The 15,977-nt window shown below is 35.4% G+C and overlaps 2 protein-coding genes across 2 annotated transcripts in view; both read left to right on the top strand.

Annotated features, from left to right (window-relative positions):
- Positions 1 to 9,756, top strand: part of INTU (inturned planar cell polarity protein) — a 56,054-nt gene extending 46,298 nt beyond the window's left edge. The window contains exons 13-16 of the mRNA XM_069493429.1: positions 985 to 1,082; positions 4,582 to 4,771; positions 7,155 to 7,312; positions 9,645 to 9,756. Of these exons, the coding sequence (XP_069349530.1) occupies positions 985 to 1,082; positions 4,582 to 4,771; positions 7,155 to 7,312; positions 9,645 to 9,756 (558 nt within the window). The remainder of the gene's footprint in view (positions 1 to 984; positions 1,083 to 4,581; positions 4,772 to 7,154; positions 7,313 to 9,644) is intronic.
- A 5,762-nt stretch (positions 9,757 to 15,518) lies between these two features.
- The window catches only part of SLC25A31 (solute carrier family 25 member 31), a 32,635-nt gene continuing 32,176 nt past the window's right edge, over positions 15,519 to 15,977 (top strand). Inside the window, exon 1 of the mRNA XM_069493348.1 lies at positions 15,519 to 15,762. Coding sequence (XP_069349449.1) covers positions 15,519 to 15,762 — 244 coding nt within the window. The remainder of the gene's footprint in view (positions 15,763 to 15,977) is intronic.

Consider the following 15,977-nt stretch of genomic DNA (forward strand, 5'->3'; position numbering starts at 1 on the left):
GAACCTTAAACGTGTGTGTGTGTGTGTGTGTGTGTGTGTTTTATCCTATTTTTTATAGATGAGGTGTTGGTTTTTTTTTTTTATCTGCACCTGTGAAGTTCTGATGTCCATACTCAAAGATTCAAAATGTAACTAAAGCAAAGAGGATGTTCATTTTTCAGATTACTTATCATTTTTCTTGATTGTTTTCCACGAAAATACCATGAAGTATCCAAATGATTATCAAAATAATCGTTCTGGGAGGCTTTGTACTTACTCTAGTGATGTTGCTGTCTTTCAAAACATTTTGAAACTTGTCATTTGGGTGAAGGGAGGTGATGCCAGACAAGGCATGAAAGAGGAAGAATCTGAGAAAGGGCATAAATAAAATATGAGATTCTAAGTGGCATGGTGTAAATAACCACAGATTCAATCTCCTCCTTCCAAACAATAGAGTGTTCTTGGAGCCTTAAGTGGAATGTAGTTGGGAAGTACTCACATCAGTGCCATACCTATTACCCCAGTCAGTGAAATTGGTAGGAAATATAGTCAAAGAGGATTTGGATAGATTTAAGAATTACAAAGCCATGAACAACTGCCAAGAGAAACTGAGTTAACCTTTAAGATTCAACCATTCAACAAATGTTGCTTAAACACCTACTAAGTGCCAAAGGCTATGTTACACAAAGGAGGTACAGAGATGAATAAGACACAGCCCCTGACTTTGAGGAGTGCAGAGTCTAGAGAGGGAGACAAGTATACATACATACAAACTTGGCAGTGGCTCTGGTAGGAGGATTTCGGGGAACACCATCATGCCCTTCCATGACATGGCTCTGGGATGCCTGTTAGCAAAGGATAAGCCAAGAAGTCCAAGTTAGCATTGAAAATATTTAAAAGAAGCATTGCAAAATAGTATATAGTTCTTAGAAGGATTTTTAATTTTTAAATTATTTCTGCTGTTTGATTCCATTCTTAGATATAAACCTTAACTGTATTTTATAGGTCACTAAAAAGAAGTCAACCCTTCCAAATCCATTTCATTTGGGAAATTTGAAAAAGGACCTTCCAGAAAAAGAATTGGAAATATATAACACAATGAAGTAAGAAATTTCCTTATAATATTCTTTTTCACTTAAACTCTGTCTTTGGGGAAGTTTTACAATGACAAAGTACAATCCCATAACATATAGAGATTTTATTAAACAAATGGAATTATGCTGTATCTTACACATTAACAGTACAATCTATGGTATTTCTGTAATATTTCATTACACATTTAGGAAAATGACCATATTAGTATTATGAGAGATAAAAACACACAGTAATATTTCAGTGTCGTGCTGCCCAGTTACCCCTTAGCCCAGCACTTGGGAGTGATGACAGCTAGTGCCACCTGCATCCCTTGCCTGGCTATGTCCTCCCTGGAAGTTTGTTGACTCATCTAAAATTACACTCTTCTCTGGTAGTAGCCCACTTCTAATGACTGTTAGATAAGTGAGTACAAAGTCTTGGCCTGTTGCCTAAATTCAAGATAATTCTGAAAGGCCATCGAAGCTTCAGAGTTCCCAATGGTATCCCCCGAACCTCTGTTGCAACTGCAGCACAGTACAGCTTCTCCCTCCACCCGAGCCTGCTTCAGTCACACCAACCCCCCACGGCTGTTTTTCCTAAGAATCCTCCCTAATAAACTTCCTCTCTGCCTATCTCCCTTTCAGAGTTTTGGTCCCAGGGAACTGGTCCTATAACACCCTCTTTAGGAAACAGGTGAAGCCTCAAACTTACACTGAGTAGAGAATTCTGAAGCAAAAGGAACCGAGTGTGAAGAGAATGTTTATCAGCTTAAATTGTCTGTAATTATTACACCATGAAATGCTATGTATTCACTTCTTATGTAATTATTATGTGGTGACAAGCAAGTCTGCTTGACCTTTGCCCGGTATTTAATTACGATGTCATGTGTGGGAACCACTGTATAATAAATTCAATTGCATACTTTCATTAATATTTGAACAACTAGACACATACAAATAGAATTCACACACACACACACACACACACACATACACACAATTGTAGAGCTACCACCTTCTTGATCACTGAAACACTTTACAAGTTCAAATATATATGTCACAGAGTTGTGAGGAAATTCTTTTTTTCTGAAGTCAAGGCAAAAATAAGGTAACTTGTCTGCATAAAATATTGGAAATGTAATGTGTTAAAATTTGGTATTTAATGCCTCCAAATACAAATGTTTAATTTTTAGTTAAAAATGGTTTTTAAACAAATAAATCAGAACAAAACCTTTATGGAACCCTAAAGTACCTTCACGAAACCCTAGGCTTCCACTTAACAAAAACTACTGCTCTGAAATTTTATTACCTCCATATTAGAGTTTGTAAGTATGTATGTTATTTTGGCTTTATCTCTAGTAAAAGGAAACTCTTTTCAAGTGCAGTGGCTTAAGCATAAATTCACATGTGGTATATATTGTAGGCTCTCCTATTTTAAAAAATGCTACAAATGTATGTTTATTCTCATTATTGACATGGAAAGGTGTTTTCATACTACATAATTTATTTTGAAAGCATGATATAAAACAGGATAAATATATCCTAATTTATATGTACATATTTTTGTAAAGTCAAAATATATATTAAAAATAATACACACAAAACATTTCATTCAGTAACCAAATCCTATCCATTCTGCATTTTAATCTTTCATGAATCCATTCAGCTCCTATTGATACTGGCTTAGTTCAAAGTTCTATTTTTCTCTTAACTGACTTGATTGCTGCAGCCTCCCATCTCCCAGCCTACCCTGAATCTATTCTCTACCGCAAGGGTAACCTTACTGAAGAACAAATCTGACTTTATCTGCTTTTTTGTACAAATCTTTTGTTTGCCTACTGAACAATTTCTTTTTTAGTGATTTTTTAACTTTTAGTTAATACACACTGAGTAAGTTTATGGTTTTCAAGAGCTAAACTTGCTTGTTGTGGTTCATTTTTGAGAGAAAATTTTAAAAAGTAATAAATATGTAATTCTAAACCGCTTCATAAGGAAACTTATTAATAGTCTTTTGTAAAGAATAATTTCTGTTTTGTACCTTTTCTTGAATCTGAAGGCCTCCAGATTAAAACATATGTTTTAAATTATCTTCCTTTTTGAATAACCATAATTCCTTTCATCTTAAGTTTTTATTTCTAGAGAGATATCAGCTATCAGTTATTAATGAGCCAGATACCCTATGGAAAAGTGAGAGAAGAATTCATAGATGATCTCCTTCCGTCCCTATTCCTGGTCTCAAAAGAGAACACAAGGCCATAAATCAGTGATAAGAAGTTTATTTGGATCGTGTTGTCTAATTAACAGTTTAACAGGAATTTAATCAGCATGGATGATTTAGGCAGTATGTAAGCTAAGAGCTAAAATATGCCTTTTCCTTACCTTTGTGCTTATGGCTAGAAAAAAACAACTGAAGACATTTTTTAGTACAGACAGTCTTTATCATAGAAGGATTAGAATGGTGCAGCTTCAGTGTATGAGATGCTGGTGGGGGATTTTTGTCCATATATTTAAAGGCTGCCAATCAGAAGAGAGAAAAAAGCAAGATACTGTAGAGCAAGCTTCAGAGTCAGCTAGGCTCTGCCACTCGGCTATGTGACCTCTCAAGCAAGTTAATCCATATCTTCTGAACACTGATTTTCTCATGGTTAAAATGAGGATATTAATAGATAATATCTTGCAAGGTCATTATGAGAATGAAGACTAAGGTATTTTAAAGCACCTTCCCTGGCACATAGAGGGCATTCAGTATATGGTAACTATTATTATTATCTTGTTGTTGCTGTTACTGTTGTTCTTTAGCTCTCCTTACTACTGGTAGAAATTAACAGTATTTAAAGGTTCTACTGGCCCATTTGAAATTAAATAGAGGAGGAAAGGATAGGGAGTAAAGGAAAAATGAAAATAGTAAGAGAACATAGGAGAAAAGGAAAATTGTAATGATGAGAGGTAGTAGAATACTACCAGTAATTGCCATGGTATTATAAAATATTAATCCAACTTTGCAGTTGATAATAGTAATTTTATTTTTCTTCAGAGTCATCAGTTTGACTATGATGGTGAAACACATTAATGCTACTAACTTAAATGTGTTTAGTTTGTTGGAAGTTATTTTTATATGAGGTCCACGCTAGAGTGATATCTTGTTTATGGCTTGTAGTTATCTGGGCCAAACATGAGCTGTTATTCATTACCAACTGTGGAAAAAGAAGAGTTTAGCCAATTTTGGTTGTTTAGCAAAGGGATGATTAGGTTACTTGCAAATGAATTGGTGTTTATTTATCCTTGTATAACATGTAGTATTTGCCTCCATTAAGGGAATTAATAACTTTCACGTTAGCCTGTACTTCAATTAAGGACAAAGAGGGAATTAAATGTTTGGCCCAGTTCCCCATTCATAATTGTACTGCTTATACTATATTCTAGATAAAAGATTATAAGAAGTCTACAAAATTCAAAATGAAGCAATATTTTTAAATTTACTTATATTTCTTTTTTCTTCTCTCTTTTTTTTTTTTCTTTTCTTTTCAAGATTGACATCTGGTCCTGAAAACACGCTTTTCCACTATGTTGCCTTGGAAACAGTGCAAGGAATCTTCATTACTCCTACCCATGAAGAGGTGGCACAGCTAAGTGGCTCTGTTCACCCTCAGCTAATAAAGAATTTCCATCAATGTTGTCTTTCCATTCGTGCAGTTTTCCAACAGACATTGATGGAAGAGGTAGAGCACTGCTGTAAATATAGTTTTCTGTCAGCTTAATATCCATATCCCTAAGCATTCTCTCTACTCTCTAATCAATATGTCCAGCAATGTCTTTGTATAATTAGGTTTTTTTTATGTTCACCCAATCTAACTTGGGTGCCAAAAGAATTATACTCACAATACTTCAAAGCTTTGTTTCATAATATTGAATTTGATGTCTTGAATTACTATTTCAGGAAATGGGGGACCTGTATTTTCTATAGAAAAGTAGAATAGGGTAGTTTGCAGTGTAAATTAACCCCCTACGTTTGATTTCTAATGACTCAACCATTGCTTAGTCAATAATATCTACCAATTGGTTCCTAAAGTAACTCTGATAATTCTTTAAGTATTCAGCCAACAGTATAAGGTATTTTGGAACATAATGGGTTAAGATACAGCTATAGACACATGCTATTTCAAATGTTTTAGCACTTTTAGCACTTTAGCACTTGGCTGGTTGCTTGCTTGCTTGCTTGCTTTTCAACTCCAGATGCAGTTTTATTTAATACTGTACCTGCTGGGTAAGTAGTAATGCTATATACAATTACAAGATCAATTAGATTGTTTTAATGGCAGGAAAAGATATATGTTGACTTCTTGAAAAGGATAAATGTACAGAGGTTTACTTCTGACATCATATAACCAAAATACTCTCCAAAAATTGTTATAATATATATAGCAATACATGTGTTAAAGATGCCAAATTTGGGAAGAACTTGGGTTTAAAAGAAGATTGGGCTGGGAATAAAGAATACTGGACTGAGCCTCAACTCTTCCTATTTCTTCAGCTCTAAAGTGAGTGAGCTGAATTATGTCATCTGTCAGAGCTCATTCAGCAGTAAAATTCTGTCTTGTAGAATTTCAAGTTCCCAGAAGTTGTTATTTGGAAAAATGTTATATTTGACTACATATTCTTATGTGCTTTTGGTTCGTTTGCTGCTTTTTCCCTAGTTAACATAACTGATAGATTCTATAAGGGAATATTTCATTAACTTATTTGGTAATATTTAATAATATAAATTAGTTTTCACCATATTATTTAAATATTGAGGTATCTACTCAGCACCAAATACTATTCTAGGAGTTGGGAATACAACGGTGGACAAAACAGACAAAGTCTGTTCCCTTATGAAGTCTGTTTTCTAATGGGGGAGACAAATGAATTAGTAAATAGTATGTCAGGAAGGATGCATGTCAAGCGGAATAATAAAACATGGTAAGGATGAGAGGTGGGAGTTACCATTTTAAAAGGTCTCTCTGATCATGTCAAGTAATATTTGAACAGAGACCTGAATGAAGTGAGGAAGCATGCCTTGTGCCTCTCTGGAGATAGAGCTTCGAGAAGACAGGAATAGCAAGTGCAAAACCACAGAGGTAGGAATGTCTGGGAGAGCACTGGAGTGGCCTGAGTAGGCAGGAGAGTGGAAGGAGATGAGATCACAAAGGTAGCAGGGCTAGAGCATGCATGGCCTAACAAACTATGATAAGGACTTTGGGCTTTGTTCTGAAAGATGGAAAGTTCTTGCACAGTCCTGAGCAGGGGAGGGTCATGATCCTTAATTTTTTTTTAAAGGATCTCTTGGGCTACTATGGGAAGAACAGGCTGTAGGGCAGCAAGGGTGGAGGCAGGGACCAGTTAGGAGTTTCTTGAAATTCTCAAAGCAAGAAATGATTATGGCTTCTGGTTTCAGATTATATTTTGGAGGGTGAACCAAAATGATTTGTTGATTTATTGGGTAAGGGTTATGAGAGAAAGAGAAGAATCAAGGATGACTCCACTGTTTTGGCCTGAGCCTTATGAAGTCTTTATATTTTAAATGAGTCATTGTTTTACTAATGCTTTGATCACTAGAAAATTTAGAGATTATACATCAAAGGAAGAAAAAATACTGCTTTAAATATATGTTTTAAATTTATGACAGAATCATCTATTCATTTAGAATACATTTGTTAAGTACCTACTATGTACCAGGCACTGCTGGTTTTAAAAAATACAAAGATGAATAGTATATTGTCTCTGTCCTGGAAAAAAAAAAAAAAAAAGCTTATAATTCTCTATCTTCTGGGGAAGACAGACCTATAAACTGCTGCTATAATATGATATAAATACTAACAATATAGGACTGTGGGTAAAGTGTTTCCTGAAAGAGTCAAGGGACACTTTATCCATGAAGTCTCATTTAGGGAGATGATATTTAAACTAAGTATTAAGGAAGAATAGAAATTTTCCTGCAGGTAAGAAGAATGTCATTGCAGGCACTTAAGTATTAGGATCAGCCAATTCAAATCAATATGTGAAAACATTTTAAAGTAACACTAATAATGCTAGCTAATATTAATAATACCTATTAATTTACAGAAAAAGAAAGCACTAAATGGTGGAAACCATTCAGATTCAATAAATTCAGTGTCATCTTTTAACCTTGTGAAAGAACATGGTGTGTTGTTTGAATGCTCACCTGAAAACTGGACTGATCAGAAAAAAGGACCACCAGTTATGGCTTACTGGGTAGTGGGGTAAGTGGGAAGAAAAGTATTTGAATGTAAAGTAAAATGTTAGAAAAGTGAAAGAAAAGTAGTAAAGGAGATTAACATTTTAAAATGTAGGCACAGAAGTTAATCTAGCTCTTGAATTTTAATTTTACTTGCTAAGAATTTTATTTGCTAAGTATCTCCTTTAAATCCTTCCCAAAGACTTTTTCTACTAAAAAAAAAAAATTGTTCTATTCCAAAATTATATTAGTAATACACTAAAAGAATAAAACTACTATTTTTCTATTTCTTTCCATCCTTTATTAGTTCCTTCTTTTCTTCCCTCTCTCTCCTTGCTTTTTCTCTTTCCTTCCTCTTCTCTCTTTCTTTCCTTACCCCCTCCCAGTCCCCCACCACAACACCATGCCCAATCAGGCCCCTGCCCTTCTGTTTCCACCTCCTATCAACCTCCTCCTCCATCCTCTGAGCACCAGCTGCACTGGCACCAGTCAAATCTTGTTTCTGCTGTTCCTTGTGTGTGGGATATTCTACCTGTTAACCTTTTCATATCTAGCTCCTTGATATATACCAGTAGTAATGGGTCATCTCCTTAGAGAGGATCTATGATCTCTTTCCCCCATTAAAGTGGCTACTCAGTTATTCTCTATATCATCCTATTATTGTTTATTTTCTTGTCTTTCCCCCTTCAGTAGAATGTCAGCTTCATGAGGTCAGAAATTGTATCTGTCTTGTCCACCACTGGCACCTGCAACAGCACCTGGCACATAATAGTCACTTGATAAATATGCGATCGTTTAGTAGATGGAGTTGTGCTTGGCAAAATGTGATGGTGGGTGGATAGGTGGGTGGTATGGCAAACACAAAGATAAAGACATGGTCATTGCCTCCAAGGGCCTTACATCTAGCCTTAGAAATAGGAATTATGCTCAAATATCTATATATTTATAGATCTATATTATAGAGATAGAGATATATATAAATATATGTGTATACTATATGTAAATATGTATGTAAAATGAATTAGGTGATAAAACCAAATGCTATAGGAATTCGGGGGGGGGGCGCACAGGTTTAAACAAGGATTGCAAAGAAAGGCTTAGAGATTTCCTTTGATCTGTTTAGAAAATGAATTGGATTTGGATAGACCATTCTAGGAAAGGAGAATGAGATGAACAAAGATCCAACAGTGGAAATCACAAATCACAAGGCATGGCAGTGAGTAGACTGGTTTGCCAGGATGTTAAAGGAATGAAATATACAAAGATAAAGTGAAAGATCAAGATGGACCACTGCAGAGAGCCTTCACTGAAGGTTCTTTGAGTTACAGTAATATTTGGTGGAGGAAAGGGCACAGAGTTGGGTAGGACTAAGATTATTGGATACCTATGATGTAGTATTAAGCTGTATGAAAAACACTTTACAAGTCCCTTTTGTAAAGAGATTTAGAATCTCTGTTAAAATCAGAGATGCTTGGGGTCCACCTCAGACCTACTGAATCAGAATCTATGGAAGTAGGAATCTGTATTTTTAGTAAGCTTCCTTGTGATATGGTGTGTAACAACCAGGCTTGGGAACATCAGCATAAGCTTAACTCCATGCAGTGTGATCAGAGTTGTACTGTTGGAAGATTAAGCTGGGAGCAGTGAATGGAATGCTGTGGACACAAGATTGAGACTAGAGATGAAAAGAGCAGTTAGGCATAATGCAGGTATACAGTGGAGCATTAACTATGTTCACAACAGTTGGAACAAAAGAAACAAACGGTGTTGAATTATCATGATGCAGATGTATATAGAAGAGGAATGTTAAGAAAGTGAGGCAGAACTGTCCCCAGTTTAAATACTTCAATTTATATATATTAGTACTGATTAAATAGATTAAAATTTTAATTCTTTAAGAAAACCAAATAAAATTTTAATGTTAATCCCAATTCAGTACTATCTGCAAAAAGAGCCATCATATCTTTAATAAAATAAAGCATTAGAATGCAAATGGCAATAAAATATTTAATAACTATTGTGCTTAAAGTGATGCTGATACTATTGGCTTTATTGTAATAATAATGATTGGACTTAATATTTAAACACTGAGCAGTATGGTAATACATACTGATAAAATAGGATTTTTATTCTCTGGAACAATAAAAATAATTGACATAAGGCATGTATGATTTATTAATATTTAGAAATCAATCTAGCTGCATTCCCCCTACCATAGATTTAGATTAGTGGTTTTTCAATTTACTACTGATTCTTTCAGGAACAAAAATAATAAAATAAATTGAAGGGTTAGGGTTTTCTTTTTTTAATTTTTTTTGTTTTAATTTCTGAAATGAATGTGTTTTTTTCTTCTGCAGGAGACTCTTTCTTCATCCAAAACCTCAAGAACTTTATGTCTGTTTTCATGACTCAGTAACAGAAATTGCCGTTGAAATGGCTTTTAAGTTGTTCTTTGGATTAACCTTGTAGCTGTGTTTTCTTGATGCACAGAAACACATGCATAGAACATCAAACTAAATTGCTGTTTGAATTGTTAGAATTGCCAAGAGCGATACACAAAGAGATAAGGTTTAGCTTCTTTTCACCTTTCAATATTGAACATAACATTGTTAAGTATTGAGATGAAATGCTGTTGGAATTGATGCATTAAATCTTAATGTAATATTGTTAGACTTTTGAGAAGATACTTGATCAAACTATAAAAAGGGGATTCTTAACTTATTGCTATTTTGCTATATAGTTAATTTATTGACTAGTTTGAAATAATGTGAAGTGTTTTTTATAAAATTAATATAGGAAGTGTTTATTTTGGAAAAATGCCCAATTTATTATTTTTCTCAAAACTAATATTGATGTCTGGTGAAGGAATCATGAAATTGGAAGGAGGTGACCAGGTTCTGTCACTAATTATTGCTGTGACCATGAGCAAGTTTTATACCTCTCTGAGCTCAGCGTTTTCATGTACAAATGAGATGATACTGTTGAGGTTTTAAAAGTCCCTATTGAGTAAAGTAAAATGTACTGCTTTTTTTTCTCTTGCATATTGGTCAATACCTAAATTTGTAATGTCCAAGTACTGATTCCTTATCAGAACCTTATCAAACTACTTTTCATTAGTTTAAGTATTTTAGTACATACCTCACTGTGGGAAAAGAGGGGAAAAATGAAAATTAAACTTAATTTTTATTTATTTGATTCTGTTTACTCTTTCGGGTATGCTCAATTTTGACTAGGATATATTTTTAAAACTACTTGTCCTGTAAACTGTCATTGTTCTTTTTTTGTTAAAATATATTCAGGTATACTACATGTACATTTTATACAGTTCATGATTTTCAGGAAAGTTGTATGTAAATTTTTTTTAAAAACCAAATCATGTTAAAAAAAACTGAAAAAGTTGGCTAAAGAAATCCTATGGTGACTTCTTTTGTAAAATACAAATTTTTGTCTTACAAATATGGATCAATATGTATTGGGTTTTCCCAAAGGGGGAATACTTTAGTGAACAATAGTTTACTTGATCTTTAGTAGGAAAAGAAAAGTAATGGTATAAGAATTTTCTTTGGCTGAGAGAATTTGGTAGATTGAGAGAAAGAAAAAACATAAATACTGCATTTTTAATTGACATTTACCCAGTTGATCTTCCTGGAGGTTCAGTGCCTCCAACACTTTACAATACTGGGCTGTTTCTTCTTTAGGACTTAAGCTTTGGAAGACAAGTTATACCAGCACATCTAAAATCAGTCTCTGCATTTCCTTACCCCAAATGTGAGCCACCCAGCTTAGTCAGAACTAATTGCAAAACATAGCCAGGACACTGGGATACTATTTGTGTCATTTGGTCTTAAAAGAAACACATTATCACTCTGTCATTAGTTTAAGAGATTTTCACCTAGGCATTTAAGACATAAACCACAGCATATCTGTCCCATTGGTGACTAGTGGGCCTTAACTTTGGTATTCACATTAGGGTTATAAACCTTGGTTCTTGAAATGTTGTAGAAAATAGCTTGATATATCCTCCCCTTAAAATCACAATATTGAGTCAAGTGGTAGACTCTTAACTACTGTCTGAGGATGGCTTGTGTACATATATGTATTAAGGCACTTTGTTTAAAAGTATTTATTAAATGTCCTAAATTTCTGGATATGTCCCTCAAAACACCATGAGCTATTTCTAATACTGATAATTATTAATAAATGCAATTATTGATCATTTCAGGTTTTCAGGCAGACTGAACTAAGGCTTGGGCTTTTATCATTGGGTACTTTTTTGTTTCATCTAATGAAATTTTGATCTGTTGAATTGCTTTCCTGATGGAAAAGAATTGGGAGACCATCTCTCAATAACTGAAATAAAAGGCAAAGCATACTGCTGATGTTAATAAAAGGAAAATCTTTGCTATATTGTAGATGTGCACTATAATTTCGATGTTACAGAACCACTGCAGTTTTAAGAAATAAAACCAAACATCATCTTGTTTTTCATCTCCAAATAGATATTGAAGTAATAAGCATTATAGGTAAACTTAGTTGCCTATTTTTCCAAATATGTTCAGAGTCACATGTGAAAGTAGGTCAATCTGATAATTGGATAATAATGTGCCCATGAGTATTAAATAAAGGGGAACAAGGTGACAGTGCAGACACCTCAGAGGTATACTTTAGCAGATATAGAAACATTAAGTTAGATTTATTAGTATCATGCAAATGTACCCTTCCACCAAAGACTATTAATGTGAAAAACTATATAACTGGCATTTAAAAAATAACAAATACTGTCTTATCATCTGTTTTTTAGCCCCCTGAAATGATGTTTTAGACTCTCTCTCTTTCTCCCTCCTTCACTCTCTCCTTTACTCTCTCTCTCTCCCCTTTCTTCAGCTCTTTTTTGTTTGTTTTTGTCATGTCAGAGAACTGTACTTAGCAAGGGAATGTTTATTTGTGCCAAGGGACTATTGATGATGATGCATAATGGCAAGATAGTAATTTTGCAGTGTCTCCTTTTTTTTATATTTCTAATACAAATGGGCAAAGCTATGAAACCAATTTACTAGGTTTTTCTGCTTTGAACATTATTTGTTGAATGTGTTAATTCTCTCTAAATAGTGCCTGGCACATATTTTGTGCTATAAAAATGTTAGCTGCTACTACTGTCATTTATTATTATTATTAAATATCCATTGGTTGAAAGCCAAGGAGTCAGTTAAATCATACCTGGTACTGTACAAAATGTTGGACAGAAGCTGAGAAAAATTCATCAATAAACAGTTTTAAGAACAAAGATTTATACTTTGGATCTTTTTAAATATAGTACTAAATGTTATTAAAACTTTATACATCAAACTGTATGAAATGTCTTAATTTGCAGAGTTGTATTTCTACATTCTATATAATTAAAACTATTTTTATACTATATTGATAGTTTTAAATAAAAATGGTCTGGAGGTTTGTTTGCAATTGTGTTGCCTTTCCATCCGATAAATACTTGTTGAATTTTCTACCCTGTGCCAAGTACTGTTCTGGATACTGGGAGTATAGCAGTAACAAAACAGCTTAAAAATGCCTGCCCTTATGCAGTTTATGTTCCAATGGGAGAGGCAGAACACAGACAAGTAAGTAAAATATGTTGATAAATGCTAAGAATAAAAATACTGAAGCAAGAAAAAAGGATATGTAACACAGCAGATAGGGTGGCTAGGAAAGTTTGCTCAGGTGACCCCAGACCTGAAGAAAGTGAGGAAACTAACCATGCTGGTTTCTAAGGAGAGCAGAGAGAACAGTACAAAGGTTCTAAGATTCTATACTTTTAATTAACATAAGTCACTAGAACTTTTTTCCTTCCCTAAATCAGTAAATAAAATCAATACAACAAATTAAACATTTTTAGCTCCAATCTATTGAAAGGAATTGATTCAGTGCTCTTAATAAGGTAAAAAAAAAAAGCTACATTTCTAAGTAGTTGCTTTCACTTTTGTCTGTCTTCTATCAATAAATACATGTCAGAAATAAACTTTATATCATAAAGGAATATGTGATAGACATTGTCAACTATCAATTCAAATGTCTCAAGGGGAGAGAGTGGGAGAAGAGGAGAAAATTGCCCTGGGAGCAGCAAACTCTTCCTTTCTGTCCTCTGTGATACTTACATTCCCTTTGACCAGAGATGATTCCTTTGACTTTAACCTTCTTTGGGATCTTAAAAAAGTCTTACCTGGAGTGTGATTCAAGTAATTTCCCCCTTCACTTTCTCCCTATGTGCCCATTAATGCTTCAGATTCCTTTAAAGGAGACTGAAACTTTTAATTTTTCAGATTTTTTCTAATAAAAATGCAATTGTTTCTTGAATTTACAATGGATTTCATAAGAAGACTCAATTTTTTAAAGTCTAGAAATATGATTAATGCAATTCCTTCAGAAAGATGAATCTGGCAAGCAGCACGTCAAATGGTGGGGGAGAGACTCAGGTTGGAAAGCCCACTTAAGAGTTGAATAAGCTGCTATGGAAAGGAAGTAGCACCAAACATATACCAGTAGGACTTGCCAACTGCTTTTATGTAAAGTATGCAAAAGATTAACAACATTCCTGGTTTGGAGTCCTTCTGGCCTAAATGGTTTTGACCAGTGACAAGTGATACTAGGAAGGTTACAACATACTTAAAATAATGAAAAAATCACAACCTAAATTTCAAAAAAAGCTAAAAATTCATCTCAGATGTGTTTCAAGGCTCTGCAGGACCTACAGAATAAGAGATGGTAAGGTGGGATCTCTATTTATTAAAAACCATCAAACAAGCTATAGAAACAAATCAGGAATATATCATATACCACTACAGAAGGACCTCCAGGATATATTAAGTGAAAAAGACAAAGTGGAAGAAAATAAAGACATGTTATGTGCAGGATAGATGTACCTCTACTGAGTATTCTTGCCAAAGGAAGTCAAACCTGAATCTGATTATCAGCCTCTAGATAAGTTCTCAAGATGTGGTATGGGGACTCCTCCCTATGACTGAGGCTCTTTCAGGGGTTCCTTGAGGTCAAAACTATTTTCTTAATAATAGCAACACATTATTTGCCTTTTTCACTTTAATTCTGTCCTGAATGGACAATAGAGTTTTCGAATTGCTACATGTGTGATATTGCAATAGACAGAATGTAAAAGCAGTAATGTGAATCCAACTGTTACTAAGCTGGACATTAGAGTTTCAAAAATATAAAATAATGCTATTCTTCTCACTCCATTTTTTGTTTTGAAAATTTTTTATTTAAAAGTGTTACTTATGTTTCCTATGATGGATTTGTTATTCTAAATGAATGAATACATATTTTTTAAATTTGTTTTAATTTTTGATATAGCAAATGTCAATATAACAAAAACAAGTTTCACCGTGTCTTCAATAATTTTTAAGAGTAAAAAAAGGGATCCTGCAATCTAACAGTTTGTGAACTACTCTTCTAAAATAGGTCATTGGTTCTCAACCCTGCACACTAGACTTATCCTGGGAATTTAAATACTGAGGCCCCCACTTCCAGAGGTTCTAATTTACCCGTCAGAGCCTAATTCCAAGCATAAATTTAAAAAAAAAAAAAACCAAAAAAAAAAAACCCATCCTCTTTGAATGTGCAGTCTGGACCCAGAACCACGACTCTAGATAGAATTATCCATTTAAATACAATACGGAAAAGAGGAATATCTTTAATTATGCTGTGAGGGGTGCAGACAGCAAAGACATGCAATGAGAAAGTGACTTACAAACGATCCCTGCTTAAAGGAACAGAGTAAATCAATTTCTAAGATGAAAGTAAAGGGGATAACCCTGAGACCTAAAACTCATAATCCCACACTCTTGGCCTACTCCTCTGCCCTAGTTTCGGCTGCTAAATTTCCCTAAAACAAATCTGGCCCTCCTGGGTCCTTTTCTGTGCTTTTCCTGCCCAGAACCCACCGCCTCCACACCCCGCCCTCCGCAAGCAGAGCCCAGGCTTAGACTTGAGGAGGCGGCACCGAGCGCCCGGGAGCCACGTGTCAGGTGGCGGGAGGCGGTTGGAGGCGCCTGCGCAGCTTTTCGTGGGCCCCGCCCTGCGTGCGTATCTCCCGTCATCCTGAGCGCAGTCCTGAGCGCTGCTTTCCCGCCAGGACGAGGCTGAAGCGATTTTCCTTCCCTTCTTCGTCGCCTCTGCCCTCGATTTGAGCCACAGCTGCCAGTTTTTACGTCCATCACCCTATCATGCAGCGTGAGCCTGCGAAAAAGAAGCCAGAGAAGAGGGCCGAAAAGCGGCTGTTTGACGCCGCGTCCTTCGGGAAGGACCTGCTGGCTGGCGGGGTCGCAGCGGCTGTGTCCAAGACGGCCGTGGCGCCCATCGAGCGGGTGAAGCTGCTGCTGCAGGTGCAGGCCTCTTCGAAGCAGATCAGCCCCGAGGCTCAGTACAAAGGCATGGTGGACTGCCTGGTGCGGATTCCCCGAGAGCAGGGTGGGTAAAGTGGTGCCTGCCTCTCCCGGCTCCCCGTCAGCTTCCTAGAGAGGGAGGTGGCTGGGAGGGGGATGATTGCAGGCCTAACAGCCACGTCTGTCGGTGATGGATTTGTTTTTTAACCTTCCAGAATTTAGTTTCTTAATCTAACAAGCTCTGTTTTTCTAGGGCCAAGAAGGCCTATACATGACTAGTCCTGCTGCAGGGAGACCACC

Source organism: Eulemur rufifrons, chromosome 18 (genome assembly GCF_041146395.1).
Source record: "Eulemur rufifrons isolate Redbay chromosome 18, OSU_ERuf_1, whole genome shotgun sequence".
NCBI lineage: Eukaryota > Metazoa > Chordata > Mammalia > Primates > Lemuridae > Eulemur > Eulemur rufifrons.